The sequence below is a fragment of the Dendrobates tinctorius genome, unplaced genomic scaffold (assembly GCF_039654945.1).
Source record: "Dendrobates tinctorius isolate UK_male_01 unplaced genomic scaffold, ASM3965494v1 ptg000241l, whole genome shotgun sequence".
Lineage (NCBI taxonomy): Eukaryota > Metazoa > Chordata > Amphibia > Anura > Dendrobatidae > Dendrobates > Dendrobates tinctorius.
The window spans coordinates 15,210,022-15,224,152 of record NW_027361908.1 but is presented as its reverse complement, the minus strand read 5'-3'; the positions used below and the strand labels follow the sequence as shown (position 1 = coordinate 15,224,152).

At 43.1% G+C, this 14,131-nt stretch overlaps 1 protein-coding gene across 1 annotated transcript in view; it reads right to left on the bottom strand.

The window, feature by feature from the left end:
- PTPRQ (protein tyrosine phosphatase receptor type Q) overlaps positions 1 to 14,131 on the bottom strand; it is a 794,911-nt gene that overhangs the window by 567,372 nt on the left and 213,408 nt on the right. The window contains exons 13-14 of the mRNA XM_073556964.1: positions 3,819 to 3,947; positions 1,641 to 1,787 (exon numbers count right to left, since the gene is read on the bottom strand). Of these exons, the coding sequence (XP_073413065.1) occupies positions 1,641 to 1,787; positions 3,819 to 3,947 (276 nt within the window). The remainder of the gene's footprint in view (positions 1 to 1,640; positions 1,788 to 3,818; positions 3,948 to 14,131) is intronic.

The following is a 14,131-nucleotide window of genomic DNA, read 5'->3' as shown; positions in this document are numbered from 1 at the left end:
AATAAGCAAATTTAGTAATACCAGCTGACTCCGACTGATGGAACCTCATTCTGCTACTATAGGAATTCATCTATATGTAATTTTGAAAGGAATACCTTGATTCCTATGAAAATTTAATCCCATCCGATTGATACCTGTGTAGAGAGCTCATGGAAGCATGCTGAGACATGTATCTTCTCCACATGTCCAGGTATACAGATCACTGGTAATGTTCTCTGTGTATAATAGCTGACTGTTATGAGTTCATTTTCTCCTTCACCTCTGATGTCTGATGAACTCCCTCTGCTGGTGAAAGGAGGTAGTGAAATTGATCTGGATGGGAAGAACCTGTCATCTGAACAAGTGGAGTGTGATTGGACATCCGGAATTTCTGAGTGGATATAAGGCAGCCGACGCCCTGCTGGGTTGCTGGTAATCCTTTCTGCTCTGAGCTCTGGCATCCAGTTTACGTAGTTCCTGTCTACTAAAAGCTAAGTTTTTGCTCTGCTATTTTTCCATGAGATTTTGTCTGTTTACTTAGTGTTTGTGTTCAGCCTGCCCTGGTTGGGACGGGCTGAACTCCATTTTTGTCTCTGATCAGTTGATCTCTTTGCTCTGTCTTCAGAATATACCTGAGTGCTGATATAGTGATTTTGAAGTCTAGTGACTTCAGGGCCTTTTCTATCAGACGTGTTGGACATTATTTTTGGCAGGGTTTTTTGCATGATTGCAGCCAGCATCTTTTCTGTCCTTTCCTATCTAGTTAGTTGGGCCCCATCATTTGCTCAGCATGTCTTTCTGTCTGTGTTTGTGTTTTCATCTGTTTTTCACCGACAATACATGTTGGGGGCTGTCTATTGCTTTGGGGTCTGCTCTGGGGCTGTTTAGATTTCCCCTTTCTTTCTTTAGGCTTATTTAGCTCTCCGGCTGTGACGAGGGGTCTAGGGCACCGTAGGAACCCCCCACGGCTACTGTTAGTTGTGGTGAATAGGATCAGGGGTCTGCAATCCGCTAGCTACCAACCTCTCCGGTTTTCTGGACTTAGCTTGTGTTTTTGTTTTTTCCTCCTCCGGTGACTCATTCATAACAGCTGATCACAGCTGCAATTTTATCCACCTGTCTTCGTGGAGGGGATGACCTCAGTAGATCAGATTGAATTTTTAAAGCATAGGTACACACACAGTCCTATAGAGAACACTCTCAATGGAAGTGATGCTCAACTCTTGTCCCTAGTTCGAAGTCTCCCTTCTGTTACCTCCACATGCCATAATAGGGGCTATGATGACATAACTCAACAATCCTATAATATAACGACCAATCACAGTAATCTGTACCATTCTTTCTTGCTCTCATGTCCTTAACTTGCAGACTTTATACATACTGTAGAAGTAATGTTTGCTATATAAAATACAATTCACTGAAAGGAAAAATGGAAAGCTCATCTACTTCTAATTTGCTTTATTGCACGATCCCAGTATGAGCTTCTGAATCCCAGACTTTAGCAATTCAGTTGCTCTTATTCCGATATATTACCCAATTCCTTGGTTCACTGTGCTGCTTGTGGCAGCAATAACTATTGCAGCGCATTGTACATGTTCCACATTTATACAGTATGGTGTATTTAGGTCAAGAAAGAAATACTGAAACAAAAATGCAGTTACCTTCTGCTGGAGTGAAAACAGATATGTTGGATCGGGGCCCAACACCTGCACTTGTTTCTCCACTGATGTATGCATCATAGGTTGTGAAAGGAGTAAGGTTAGTAAAAGTAAACTTGAGATCTTTTGTGCTGTTATCCAGAATACGACCTGATGAGAAAAGAATTCAGCATGTAAGGAAAAGAATGCTTCATGTCTTCACTCTATAAGCATTGAACTGAATTATTTAAATAAAGTGATCAGTCACGAGTTAAAAAAATATTACGAAAATAAGTACCTACAAATGATGATTAAATGTGATTTATGTTCCTTGAGCTTGTTAATTGGCTGCTTTTTGGCTCATTGCCATTAGAGCAGAGCTGTGAATTGTAAGTACACCTTAGCTACAGTGTCTACAGGGAGTCTATGGTAATCTGAGACACACCTACTGTCTCATCATTGGTCAAGACAGCTGATTTGTACCTCCCTGTGCAGCTCTGCCTCCTCTGATAGGCTGCTGTGTATAAACACAAGTCCACCACGGGATCAATATAAACTCAGTAAAACAAAAACAGCCGCACGCTCAGGTGATTGCAAATAGCGATACATTTATTTAGTTTCTTATATTCACTACACCATTGGATAATACATTAAACGATGGTACGAAAAGCGGTATGCAATAACTTTCCAATGTGGATCAGCGCTAAGGCCGAGTTCACATTAGTGTTCAGGGGCTTTGCAGAGGGCTGCGCACTTCCTCTGTTAAGTTCCGCCTACTTCGTATACTTCTGTATGCGTCCTGCGTACCTATCTTTAACATTGGGTACGCAGGACATGCGGATGTATGCGGATGTGTCATTTTAACGCGCCGCCGTCCGCACAAAACGCAACTTGTTGCGTTCCCGTGCGATCGGCAGGCACGTCAAAACAATGCATCCGCATACATCAGCATGTCCTGCGTACCCAGTGTTAAAGATAGCAGAAGTAGGCAGAGCTTAACGGAGGAAGTATGCAGCCCTCTGCAAAGCCCCTAAACGCTAATGTGAACTTAGCCTAACACATCTGCACAGCTAGCACTGATCTAGACCGGAATCCCTCGGCAGCGAGCCACACGGTTTGACATCACTTCCATTGTCAATCCCAATAGCGATGTTTGATAAAGACCCAGGATTGGGTTGAAAAGTTACAGCATACCGCTTTTTGTACCATTGTTTAATGTATTATCCAATGGTGTGGTGAATATAAGAAATTAAATAAATGTATCGCTATTTGAAATCACCTAAGAGTGCGGCTGTTTTCATTTTATTGACGTCTTGGATTTATCCAGTCCAGTCGGCACCTTGCTGGGTGTTCTGATATCCAATATAATGTCAGTGCATCGAGAGCTGATTTCATTTACAGCAATGTCTGAATGCTAATAAAGTCCCGTCTGCTAAAAAAACGCTGCAAAATAACAAAAGATAGCTTAATTTATAACTTATTAGGGCACATGAATTTTATAAGAGGAAGAGTAATATTTTCTGTCCCGCATGTATTGTCAAGAATAAAATAAAATGCTACTCCTGGTCTTTAAAAAGTAACTTTTGTTGCAAAGACAAAGTTCACACTTTTGACAAACACAAAGCCATGTTCTGTAAGTAGTCTACTGGCAGACTGAGTAAATGCTACTCAACTTTAAAGAAGTACTCCCATCTATATACAGTGTATACAGCGGGTGAAATAAGTATTGAACACATCACCATTTTCTAAGTAAATATATTTCTAAAGGTGCCATTGACATGAAATTCTCACCAATCCGCACAGGGGAGAAAATCAAGCCATAGATGTCCATAAATTATATATTATAATAATAAGATGAAATGACTTGGGGAAAAAGTATTGCACATGCTTACTGAAATGTAATTAATATTTTGTACAAAAGCTTTCACTAGTGATGACAGCTTCAAGATGCCTCCTGTATGGAGAAACTAGTCGCAAGGGTAGCTGGTAGTGTTGGGACTGCCACTGATATTTGGAGATCAGCGGAGCTTTCTTTAATTTAGGTATATTAATAAGTTGCATCTTTTTGAATTCTACGAATATTAAGGCAACATATGTTCAAGCTGCACGTACACGGAAATGCTCATCCTACTCCATTTAATGAGTGACAACAGACAGAGTGTATGGAAGGCAACAGCCTCAACTGTTTGTCAAAGAACTTACCAGTTGGACCATACAATTCAACTCGGTAACTAAATTTTCCAGTCACAATAGTTGGAGCATCCCAAGTTACAGAGAAGGATCTTGCTGTGATGTTGCCCTTGATAACATTCTGAGGAGGGTCTTCAGGCACTGAAACAATGAACAGATATTTATTAATATATATTATATTGCAATATTGTGAGGCTTACATGCCATCATATAGTGGACCCTCACGTTAAGGTGCTTGTACCCATTCATCTAAAATTAATGAAAACAGGCACTTCCATATTAAACGCTCCTTAGTTTTGACAATGGGATACCACTGACTGAAAAGAAGTCAAGCGTGTTTAACATTTTCATCAAATAATAGCAATAGACTAATAACTCAAACTCTTTTTCTGAAAGAAGATAATCAGAATGTTCCCATGTCATTCAAGAAAGTCATTCTTATTTCACCCTTTAATGGCCAATAAAGACTAAAGACTGTGTCCATTCACCAGATGATCGTTTGTGGTTCCACTATTAACCTACTTTTATCTTAACTATCGACTCAAACTGCCAAAAATCTTAACTTTTCTGAGCCAATGTGAAGTAAAACCACATTCAACTGAAATTGCAAATGTCAATGCCTATACGAGATGAGCATGCACATCTCCTGCCCAGCATAGTGAGGACTAGTGGCGCCACCTAGTGGTTGTTGGATTACTTATGAGCTTGTGCTTCTTAGCTGCACAGTCACACTTTAGCACAAGTGGTACTTTCTGTGGATCACACAAGAGTTGTCTAAACTTAGGCACCAGCAGCTAAATGTAGAAATGGACAAAGCAATGATTAAATCATTCTGAATTGCTCTGTCACTACTTCAGAATTAAAAAAGGTATTTTCAACTGGCTTAAGTATAAACTGACTTAATTAAAAATAAAAATGCTTTCCAGTTTTTACATTGTTAAATATCTGTGTAGTAGAGCACCTGTGTTATCAGCGAAACCATACAGCTATTATATTCGGTTGCAAGGCTTTGAAGCAACATAGCTATTCTGCAAAATCAATTGGTTAAATTGAACCAGTAAGCAACTTTTACCCCCACCTCACCCTACCTAAAACCATTGATAAAATATTGAAAGATTAGCTAGTCCATCCCTTTATGACCTCAGTGTTGCTCTGGCAGCCAGAAATCACTTTTTAAAGTTCTGTCTGGATATGCATTGGGATGTGATAATGCACTTAAAGCTTCTCAGTCTCTGCTGTATACCCCAACTAAAACCTACAGATGCATTGGCATATAAGTTGCTATGCATGCAACATGTAAAAAAAACACATCATGAAAAGTAGCCTCACCAAACCTTGTCAAATGACCAATGCACTAGCAGGACACAGCAGGTTCCCACCGATAAAGCCTGGAGCAGCACAGGTGCCCACCACTGATGAAAACAGCCACCCTATCACTAAAATAGTGATGATGAAGGTGTTAGCTGCCTAGTGGAAAAAACACACAGATAGGTGGACACTGCATCCTATATGACATACGTCCCTCCAAGTAAACAAGATTACAATTGCCTTTGGCGTACTTTATTCCTCCGGATTGAAATATATCTATGCAGGTATCCACAGGGATTAATTCTGCTTAGAGCAGTTTCTAGACTACATTCCCTACAAGTTGTCTGCAACTGATGAAGGTCCATGTGACCAAAACGTTTTCTATGTACAACTACTTTGGACTGCATTAAAGTTCACCTCCGCATCTTGAAGTTGAGTGTTGGGTTTATATTAAATACTATTTACACAGCATAAACTTCTCAGGTAATTGGTAACATGCAGCACCCCGTGCACCGTCTGGCAACCGTTCGGCTCTACAGGATCCACGGTCCTCGCTGAGCCCTGGTGTGCCTAATACGGTTTAGTGTTCGTTAAGTGTCCGTGACAGCTGCACAGGTTCCCGGATACCTCTTATATATTCAGAGGAGTCCTCTCTGGAGGTATATACAAGCCTCCTCTGGCTCACACTAGCCAGCACTGCTGCCCGTGCACAAACACACAGGCACCATCTTGGGTGTTCAGACATGCCTCCTTGGGTGGGTTATGTAGGTGACTGGACCCACCCATCTCTCCAAGTCACCTAGAAGCCTTCCCAATGTATAGTAAACCCTCAGCAGTAGATCTGCTGAAAAAACAAGCTCAGGCTTCCATCACAGGGCCATCCACCTCTGCGATACATACTGCCCATTAACCACATGACCAGTCGCCATTTCACAACATATATTAGATCACAAAAGCGAATACACACCAGTCATTTTTTTAACTATTTTATCATATTTTTTCATGGTAAAACACTGAAGATATGATACTTTGATACAATGTAAATTTGGTGTGTTATCCAAATTATCTCAACATACAGCGATTAATGTCTAAACCACTGGCCACAAAAGTGAATACACCCCTAACGGAAAATGGTCAAACTGTGCACAAACGGTCAATATTTTGTGTGGCCACCATTATTTTCAAGCACTGCCATAACTCTCTTTGGCATGGAGTTCTGTTGACAGCGGATTATTCAGGATATTTTCCAAGCATGTGACAACAGAGCTTCTTTACTCAGGAACAATCTGGAACAATATATGATAAGCTTAATAGATTAGGAATAAATCATTTGTATCTCTATCTGTGCAGCATGTGCAGCACGCTGCTTCTCTCATACACAGACACAGGAAAACAGGAAACACAGTCACATGCTCTCCCTGTGTGAGCCTCTGGGAGATTTTTTTTGTTCTAACTTTATAAACAGCATACAAATTTAGCAGCTAAACACTCAGACAGGAAAGGAGTTGTTGCACCAAACATATTCCAACAAGTTCACTAGAGCTTCGCAGGTTGCCACTGTAATCCTCTACCACTCCTCTATGATGATATCATGGAGCTGGTGGAAGTTAGAGACCTTGAAAGAATGCTGCAAGAAGGCAAAGGTGACCTGCACAGCTGCACTGTTTCGGGATAATTAGACAGCTCCGACTTCAGGGACTTACGGGTGCCGAATTAATGAAAAGACCAAGGAAATGTGCAAATCCAATGTATAAGGAGAAGCAAGGCACTCAACATCCACTCAATTTCCTTTATTGTGGTTTACATAAAAACAAAGCAGGGGAGCCCCCAGAGGAGCCGCACTGGACGATGGCCGTTTCGCGCAAAAAAACCCCGTAGAAGCGCATTTTTTTGCCGGAATGATGCTCTGTTTCAGTATGCCATGCTACATGTTGGCATTCATGGTTCTTTCAATGAACTATAGCTCCTGTGATAGATCGGCTCGCTCGGCTGGACACAGAGGTAGAAATAGAACACTGTCTCTTTAAGAACATCCTTGATTTATTAAGTGCAGCATAAACCAAGCTGGCAAAAAATAAACATGGCCCACTGGGCAAAACAGCAAAACAAAAAAAACACAGTCCTTCTCCTACCAGGGATCAGCCCACTCAGGGTTAGCAAATTCCATGGTTCAGGTCGTTTAACACAGGCACAAACACTTCCCTGGAGTGTTCTTCTCCAGACACTGAACCTTGCTGCCTTTGGAGGCCAGCTACTTAAGCCCCAGAACACACCCTGGGGTGGAGATAAGGTGGACATCCTCCCATCCTCTCTCTATAGATGTACACATAAAAGCCATAAAATTAGCATACATAAAGCAACATTAAATTACATTAGCAACATAAAATTAGCTTAACCTATTACTGCACTTAGTGTGCTGGAGCAAAAACTCTGGATTTTATATCACAGATGCCATTAAGTGTAGTGAAACATATCTCTCCTCCAGCACTTTACAAGTGGCTTTGTCACACTCCCCACAGCTGTCAGTAGTGATGCAGCCCCAAACCATGACACTCCCATCACCATGCTTGATTGCAGGTAAGACACTTGTCTTTGTACTCCTCACCTGGTTGCTGCCACACACTTGACACCATCTGAACCAAATAAGTTTATTTTGTTCTCATCTGACCACAGGGCATGGTTCCAGTAGTCCATGTTCTTAGTCTGCTTGTCTTCGGCAAACTGTTAGCGGGATTGTGTATCCTCTTTAGAAGAGGCTTCCTTGTGGGATAACAGCCATGCATACCAATTTGATAGAGTGTAGGGCGTATGATCTGAGCACTGACATGCTGACCCCTCACCCCTTTAATTTCTGCAGCAATGCTGGCAGCACTCATATGTCTATTTTGAAAAGACAACCTATGGATATGACGCCAGGCCTGTTCTGGGTGGATCCCGTCTTGTTACACTGCTGAATGGTCTTGGCCACTGGGCTGCAGCTCAGTTTCAGGGTGTTGGCAATCTTCTTGGAGCCAAGGTCATCTTTATTTAGAACAACAATTTTTTTTCAGATCCTCAAGTGATTTTGTTTGCCATGATGTGCCATGCTGAACTTCCTGTGACCAGTATGAGAGAGGAGGGAAAATGGCTAATTGAACTCAATTTGGCCATTTTCACATAGGGGTTGTAATATCCACACGTTATGAAGAATTCAAGGTATTAAACTTTAGATATGTTTTATTCTTCGTCCTCCAGCACACAGCATAACAGTTGCATTCCCATGCTACACAGAAGTGAAAGTGAAACTTCCCTTCTCATCCTTCTTGTCTCCACCCCCCAAGTCCCATAAGTCTGGCTTGCTTAAAGAGACAGATCTAATTATTATACATTACAGGGGTGTACTCACTTTTGTTGCCAGAGGCTTAGAGATTAATGGTTGTGTGTTGAGTTATTTAGCAGACACACCACATTTATAGTGTCATACAGCTGTACACTGACTACTTTACATTGTATGAAAGTGTCATATCAATGTGTGGGGTGTACTCACTTTTGTGAAATACTGTGTATAAATATCTAAAATAGATATATACATATATATATATATATATATATATACATACTGTATACACAAACACACATGCATACCTACAGTATATATTAAATCAGATGCAACTACAAGTTTGTTTGTTTTTTTAAAATAAATCCATATATACAAATAAAACCTTTTGTGAGTTTGGAAAGAGAGACAGCGCCATACAGAGGCATTTCTCTGGGTAGGCTTACACGGTTAAGCTTATCCGAGAATCACGCCCCTACCCTTCCAGTCCATCAAATACCTCAAGGAGGCAACAACAAACTACATCTTACAAGGTATAAGGTGACCAGCTACCTATTCTCTATCCTACCATCACACATACTAGACATATAAACTGAGATGAGGGGCCATCTCTGTTTTATTTATTTATTTTTTTGCATTTTTATATAAAACTAGAAATAGGCCCAATACTATTGCATCGGGAGTGCGGTGAAATGAACATTCGCCGGCGGGCGGCTCAGCCAATGAGTGGTGCCGCGTGGCCTTGGCAGGGCAAATGAGCGGTGGCGCATGGGATTTGAATGCATGCATTGCCCTCTCACCCCCCTTTCCTGGTATGCATGGTCCTCTCACCCCCTATCCTGTAAGGCATGGTCCCCTCACCCCCTTTCCTGGTATGCATGGCCCTCTCACCCCCCTATCTTGGTATGCATGGCCCTCTCACCCCCTATCCTGATATGCATGGTCCCCTCACCCCCCTTTCCTGGTATGCATGGCCCTCTCACCCCCCTATCTTGGTATGCATGGCCCTCTCACCCCCTATCCTGATATGCATGGTCCCCTCACCCCCCTTTCCTGGTATGCATGGTCCCCTCACCCCCCTTATTCTGGTATGCATGGTTCTCTCACCCCCCTATCCTGGTATGCATGGCCCTCTCACCCCCTATCCTGATATGCATGGTCCCCTCACCCCCTTTCCTGGTATGCATGGCCCTCTCATCCCCCTATCCTGGTATGCATGGCCCTCTTACCCCCCATCTTGATATGCATGGTCCCCTCACCCCCCTTTCCTGGTATGCATGGCCCTCTCACCCCCCTATCTTGGTATGCATGGCCCTCTCACCCCCTATCCTGATATGCATGGTCCCCTCACCCCCCTATCCTGGTATGCATGGTCCTCTCACACCCCTATCCTGGTATGCATGGTCCTCTCACCCCCCTATCCTGCTATGCATGGTCTCTCACCCCCCTATCCTGATATGCATGGTCCCCGAACCCCCTTATCCTGGTAAGCATGGTCCTCTCACTCCCCTTTCCTGCTATGCATGGTCCCCTCACCCTTCAATCCTGATATACATGGTCCTTTCACCCCCCAATCCTGATATGCATGGTCCCCTCACCCCCCTATCCTGGTATGCATGGTCCTCTCATCCCCAATTTCCTTGTATGCATGGTCCCCTCACCCCCCTATCCTGATATGCATGGTCCCCTCACCCCCCATGCTGGATTGCAAGCTACCCCTCACCCCCCTATCCTGGTATGCATGGTCCTCTCACCCCCCAATCCTGATATGCATGGTCCTCTCACCCCCCTTTCCTGATATGCATGGTCCCCTCACCCCCTATCCTGGTATGCATGCTGCCTCTCATCCCCCTATCCTGATATGCATGGTCCTCTCATCCCTATTAAACTGCACACATACAAAAAAAACACTTATACTCACCTTTCTTCTCTGTGCTCCAGCGCTGTCACATTCTGCTGGAGGCCGGGGGAGGAGTGTGGAGGTAGGAGTGTGGCACTGGAGTACGTGCATGCCCATACCGCGCTGTCCGGCGCCATATTGCTGAAGGCACACTGCAAATGTTTCTTGAGTAAAATGGCGCAGGATAGCACTATGAGCATGCCCGATTCTGACACCGCACTCCTGCCCCGGTCTCTGGTGAGAAGAGAAGCACCGCGGCAACACTTCTCCCGGTCAGGTAAGTATGTAATCCCCCGCCCCGCTGGCTGAGCCAATGAGCAGTGCCTCACGGGATTTGAATCCCCGGCCAAGCCTCAGCCGGCGGGCGGCTCAGCCAATGAGCGGAGCCGCGTGGCTTGGCGGGGGATTCAAATCCCACGCGGCAATGCTCATTAGCTCAGCCGGCGGGAAGGGGGATTTGAATCCCGCGCCGCTCATTGAATCCCTGCCGTCATATTGGAATACCCATAACTTGGGTGTTCCAATATGGCAGTGCTGTTTTTGTCACAGCTTCCGGCCGCGGTGGATTGGGATAGCGATACAGTCGCTGTGAAAGCAGATTGGTAATTATATATTAGATAACTGCTAAAAGGAAATCAAACACTCCCTCCATCATGTTAAGAAATTGGTGTGTATTAGTATGTATTAAAGCTACATATTGAAGTACACCACACACACTGCTAAAGTTAATATTGCTTCATTGGGCTGCACAAGAGCATCATTTTCCTATTAAAGGAATTGAAGATAATGCAATTTTCCTAATATATTAGCCAATGTTTATCCAAATGAGAAATACATGTATAAGAAATTGCTACATACTGTAAGTGAATCTAAATATACTGCGAAATTGCTCACTGTCATCGTTTCCGGACATAATGTAATATATGATTTACAGCAGTACATATGGATGTGCTGTTCAATGATGTGCTGTCTCTACGGTGTGGTACGAGATTATCAATATTCAAGTAAAATATACAGAAATGAGATACTATGAATCCATTTCAACTACTTCTATAGCAACAGGCAAACTCATGCTATACACACACTATGCAATTGCACAATATATAGCATATTTTTACATGAAACAACCATGCTGTGTTTTTTTTTGTTAAAATAAAGGGATTAAACAGTGAAAGCTGTAAACCATTAAATTGCATTCCTATAACTCATACTACTAAGAAATGAAACTGATAACATTAGAGCTGGCAGGATAAGAGTAAGTAATGAAGTATTTGCTCATGGTAGAATCTCAGACATTCGGAGAAAACAACAGAAGCTCCTTTTCTTCTGGCACCTTCATTTGTTTTGACTTTGAGGGACTTATTCTTTTGAAGCCAAAAAAACTTTCTACATTGTGGTTTATGTGCTGCTTTATATCAGACCACAGGTTGGGTGGAGAACAGCAGCTACTGTAGATATTGGGCACGAGGTATGAATCAGTAGCTAACCATACTTGATATAAGTATATAGCACAACATAGAACATGGGTAATACATTTAGTCATCGGAAAAAATACAAATTCAATTCCTAATGCAAAATAATGATAACAAAGGCTAACTAAATTAGCTAATTACGTAAAGTGGTAATTAGAGTTGGGCGGATTGAATCATGGCACTCTGGGACATCACCAGGTCAGTTAGTCTCTGGCCACTTCATGGAAGGTTAGCAAATCCCTTACCTTCCAGGCTTTTGATTATAGCAACGTCATCTGTGCAGTGCATCACACTACAATGATGACATGGTGGCAACCCGGGCTAATTAAAAGTTGCAACGGGGATCCTGAATTTCTAGCCTACAGACTACTGACATGGCTGATGAACTAGAGTCTCTAGAATTGATTTGCCCAATTCTATTGTCTATCCTTCCCTGGTTTCTTACCTGCCTATACAGTACATCCTGACCTCAAGTAGTGAACTGTTAAATCATGGGACCGCTGCACTATGTGACTGGCTCAGAATGTCATCACTGGAGACCAGGCAAGCATTGTTAAAAAATTGGGAATTCATACTCAGATTTAACTATCAAGCATTTAAATGCAGATGTCCCTGCCCTTGGTCTTTTCCTTTCCCATCCCTTGGTTGAATGTTATGGAAATTTTACTTTTTCAACTTTATTAACTATATAACTGTTTTTATTTTTTCATAGAAGTCGGGAACAATCCACAACAGAAACCGAAGTTCTGCAAATTTAGAAATCCACACTGGCCAATTTCTATGCAAAAAAGTTTTGCAACCTCATGATGAACTCTGTTAAAATCTTAAGCACTTTTTTCTAAAGGATTCTTGTCTGGATTTCCCACGTGCAGATAAACAGGAAAGCATTTCCGAATGGATATACCTTAACACTTTTATGAATTGTTTCCTTGTCATACGACTTATGAGAAAAGGTTATGTTATGATCCAGGCCGGGTTTTGTATCCTGTCTCTCTTTCCCGGTCTGGTCATGTCAAGAGTTAACTTTTCTCTGCCTAGTTCTGGCGTCAGGTTGGCTATTTCTCTCCACTGCATCCTGCAGGCGGTGTCAGTTATAGTTTCTGCCTACGGCGTGTGTAGCTGACTCTGCGTACCCTGATTCTGTCCTGCTGGTTTTGCAGACTACCCATGTCTGTGTATTCCCCTCTTCCCATCCCGACTGTGTTTCCCTTCTTGTGTTTTGACTCCCAGATATTTTACTTGGCTTGGATCCTGACCTGCTGTTTGTCTCTTGTTTTTGGCATATCTGCTCCTGACCGATATTGACCCATTTGGCTTGTTTATGACTGTGCTTGTTTATTCCTTTGGTACTGCGCTACAGACTAATATCGACCCGGCTTGTTTTACTATTTCGCTGCCACCTGGTGGTGACCTTGCTGCTGCATTGCAGGTCTGCTCCTGCTGTGTGCAGTCCTCCTTCCACTTTATTGCCATCTAGTGGAGCTGCATCTACGTTCATAGCAGCAACGTGACATTATAACTGACCGCTGACAGTTTTTTTTCCTTGCTTCTCTGTTTATGGATCCGCTCCGTACCTTGGCGGATCAGATGTCTAGTCTGATGCTAATGATGCAGGATTTGTCTGTGGAACATAGGGCCCTGTCTACGTCCCATAATTGACTACAGAGGGAGCTTTCTGTGACTGTGACTGTGAACACCCTTCAGGGTTCTATTTCCCAATCTACCTATAAGCACTCTGACCCTGTAGATGTGTTACTACACTCTCCTGAACCTACGGTCAGGCTCCCAGATACCTTCTCTGAAGAAAAGGAGAAATTCTGTACATTCAAGGAGAGTTGTAAACTGCTGGTGTCTCTTAGACCCCGATCCTCTGGAGATGAGAGCCAACGGATGGGGATATCTATTTCGTTACTGCGGGAGGGTCCCCAATCGTGGGCTTTCTCTTTACCTGTTTCTGCCCCTGAACGTGTGTCTGTGGATAGGTTCTTTGAGGCCTTAGGACTGATTTTTGTTGACCGGACCGGGTAAGGGTGGCAGAAGACACAATTATGGGTCACTCTCAGGGTAAACTCACTGCAGAATGGTATTGCTCAGAGTTTAGATCCACTAAAATGACCTGGGATGACTCTGCGCTAAGATGCCAGTTCAGGAGGGTACTGGTGGATCATCTTAAGGACGCTTTGGCTCTCCATTTGCCACCCAGCTCCTTGGAGGAGGCTATGACTCAGGCCATTCGCATGGATCGGAGGTTTCAGGAGAGAGGTGTAATACAGCAAGAGATTGTTACTTCCGTCTAACTCTGATGTGGTACCTCACATGGAATCTATGG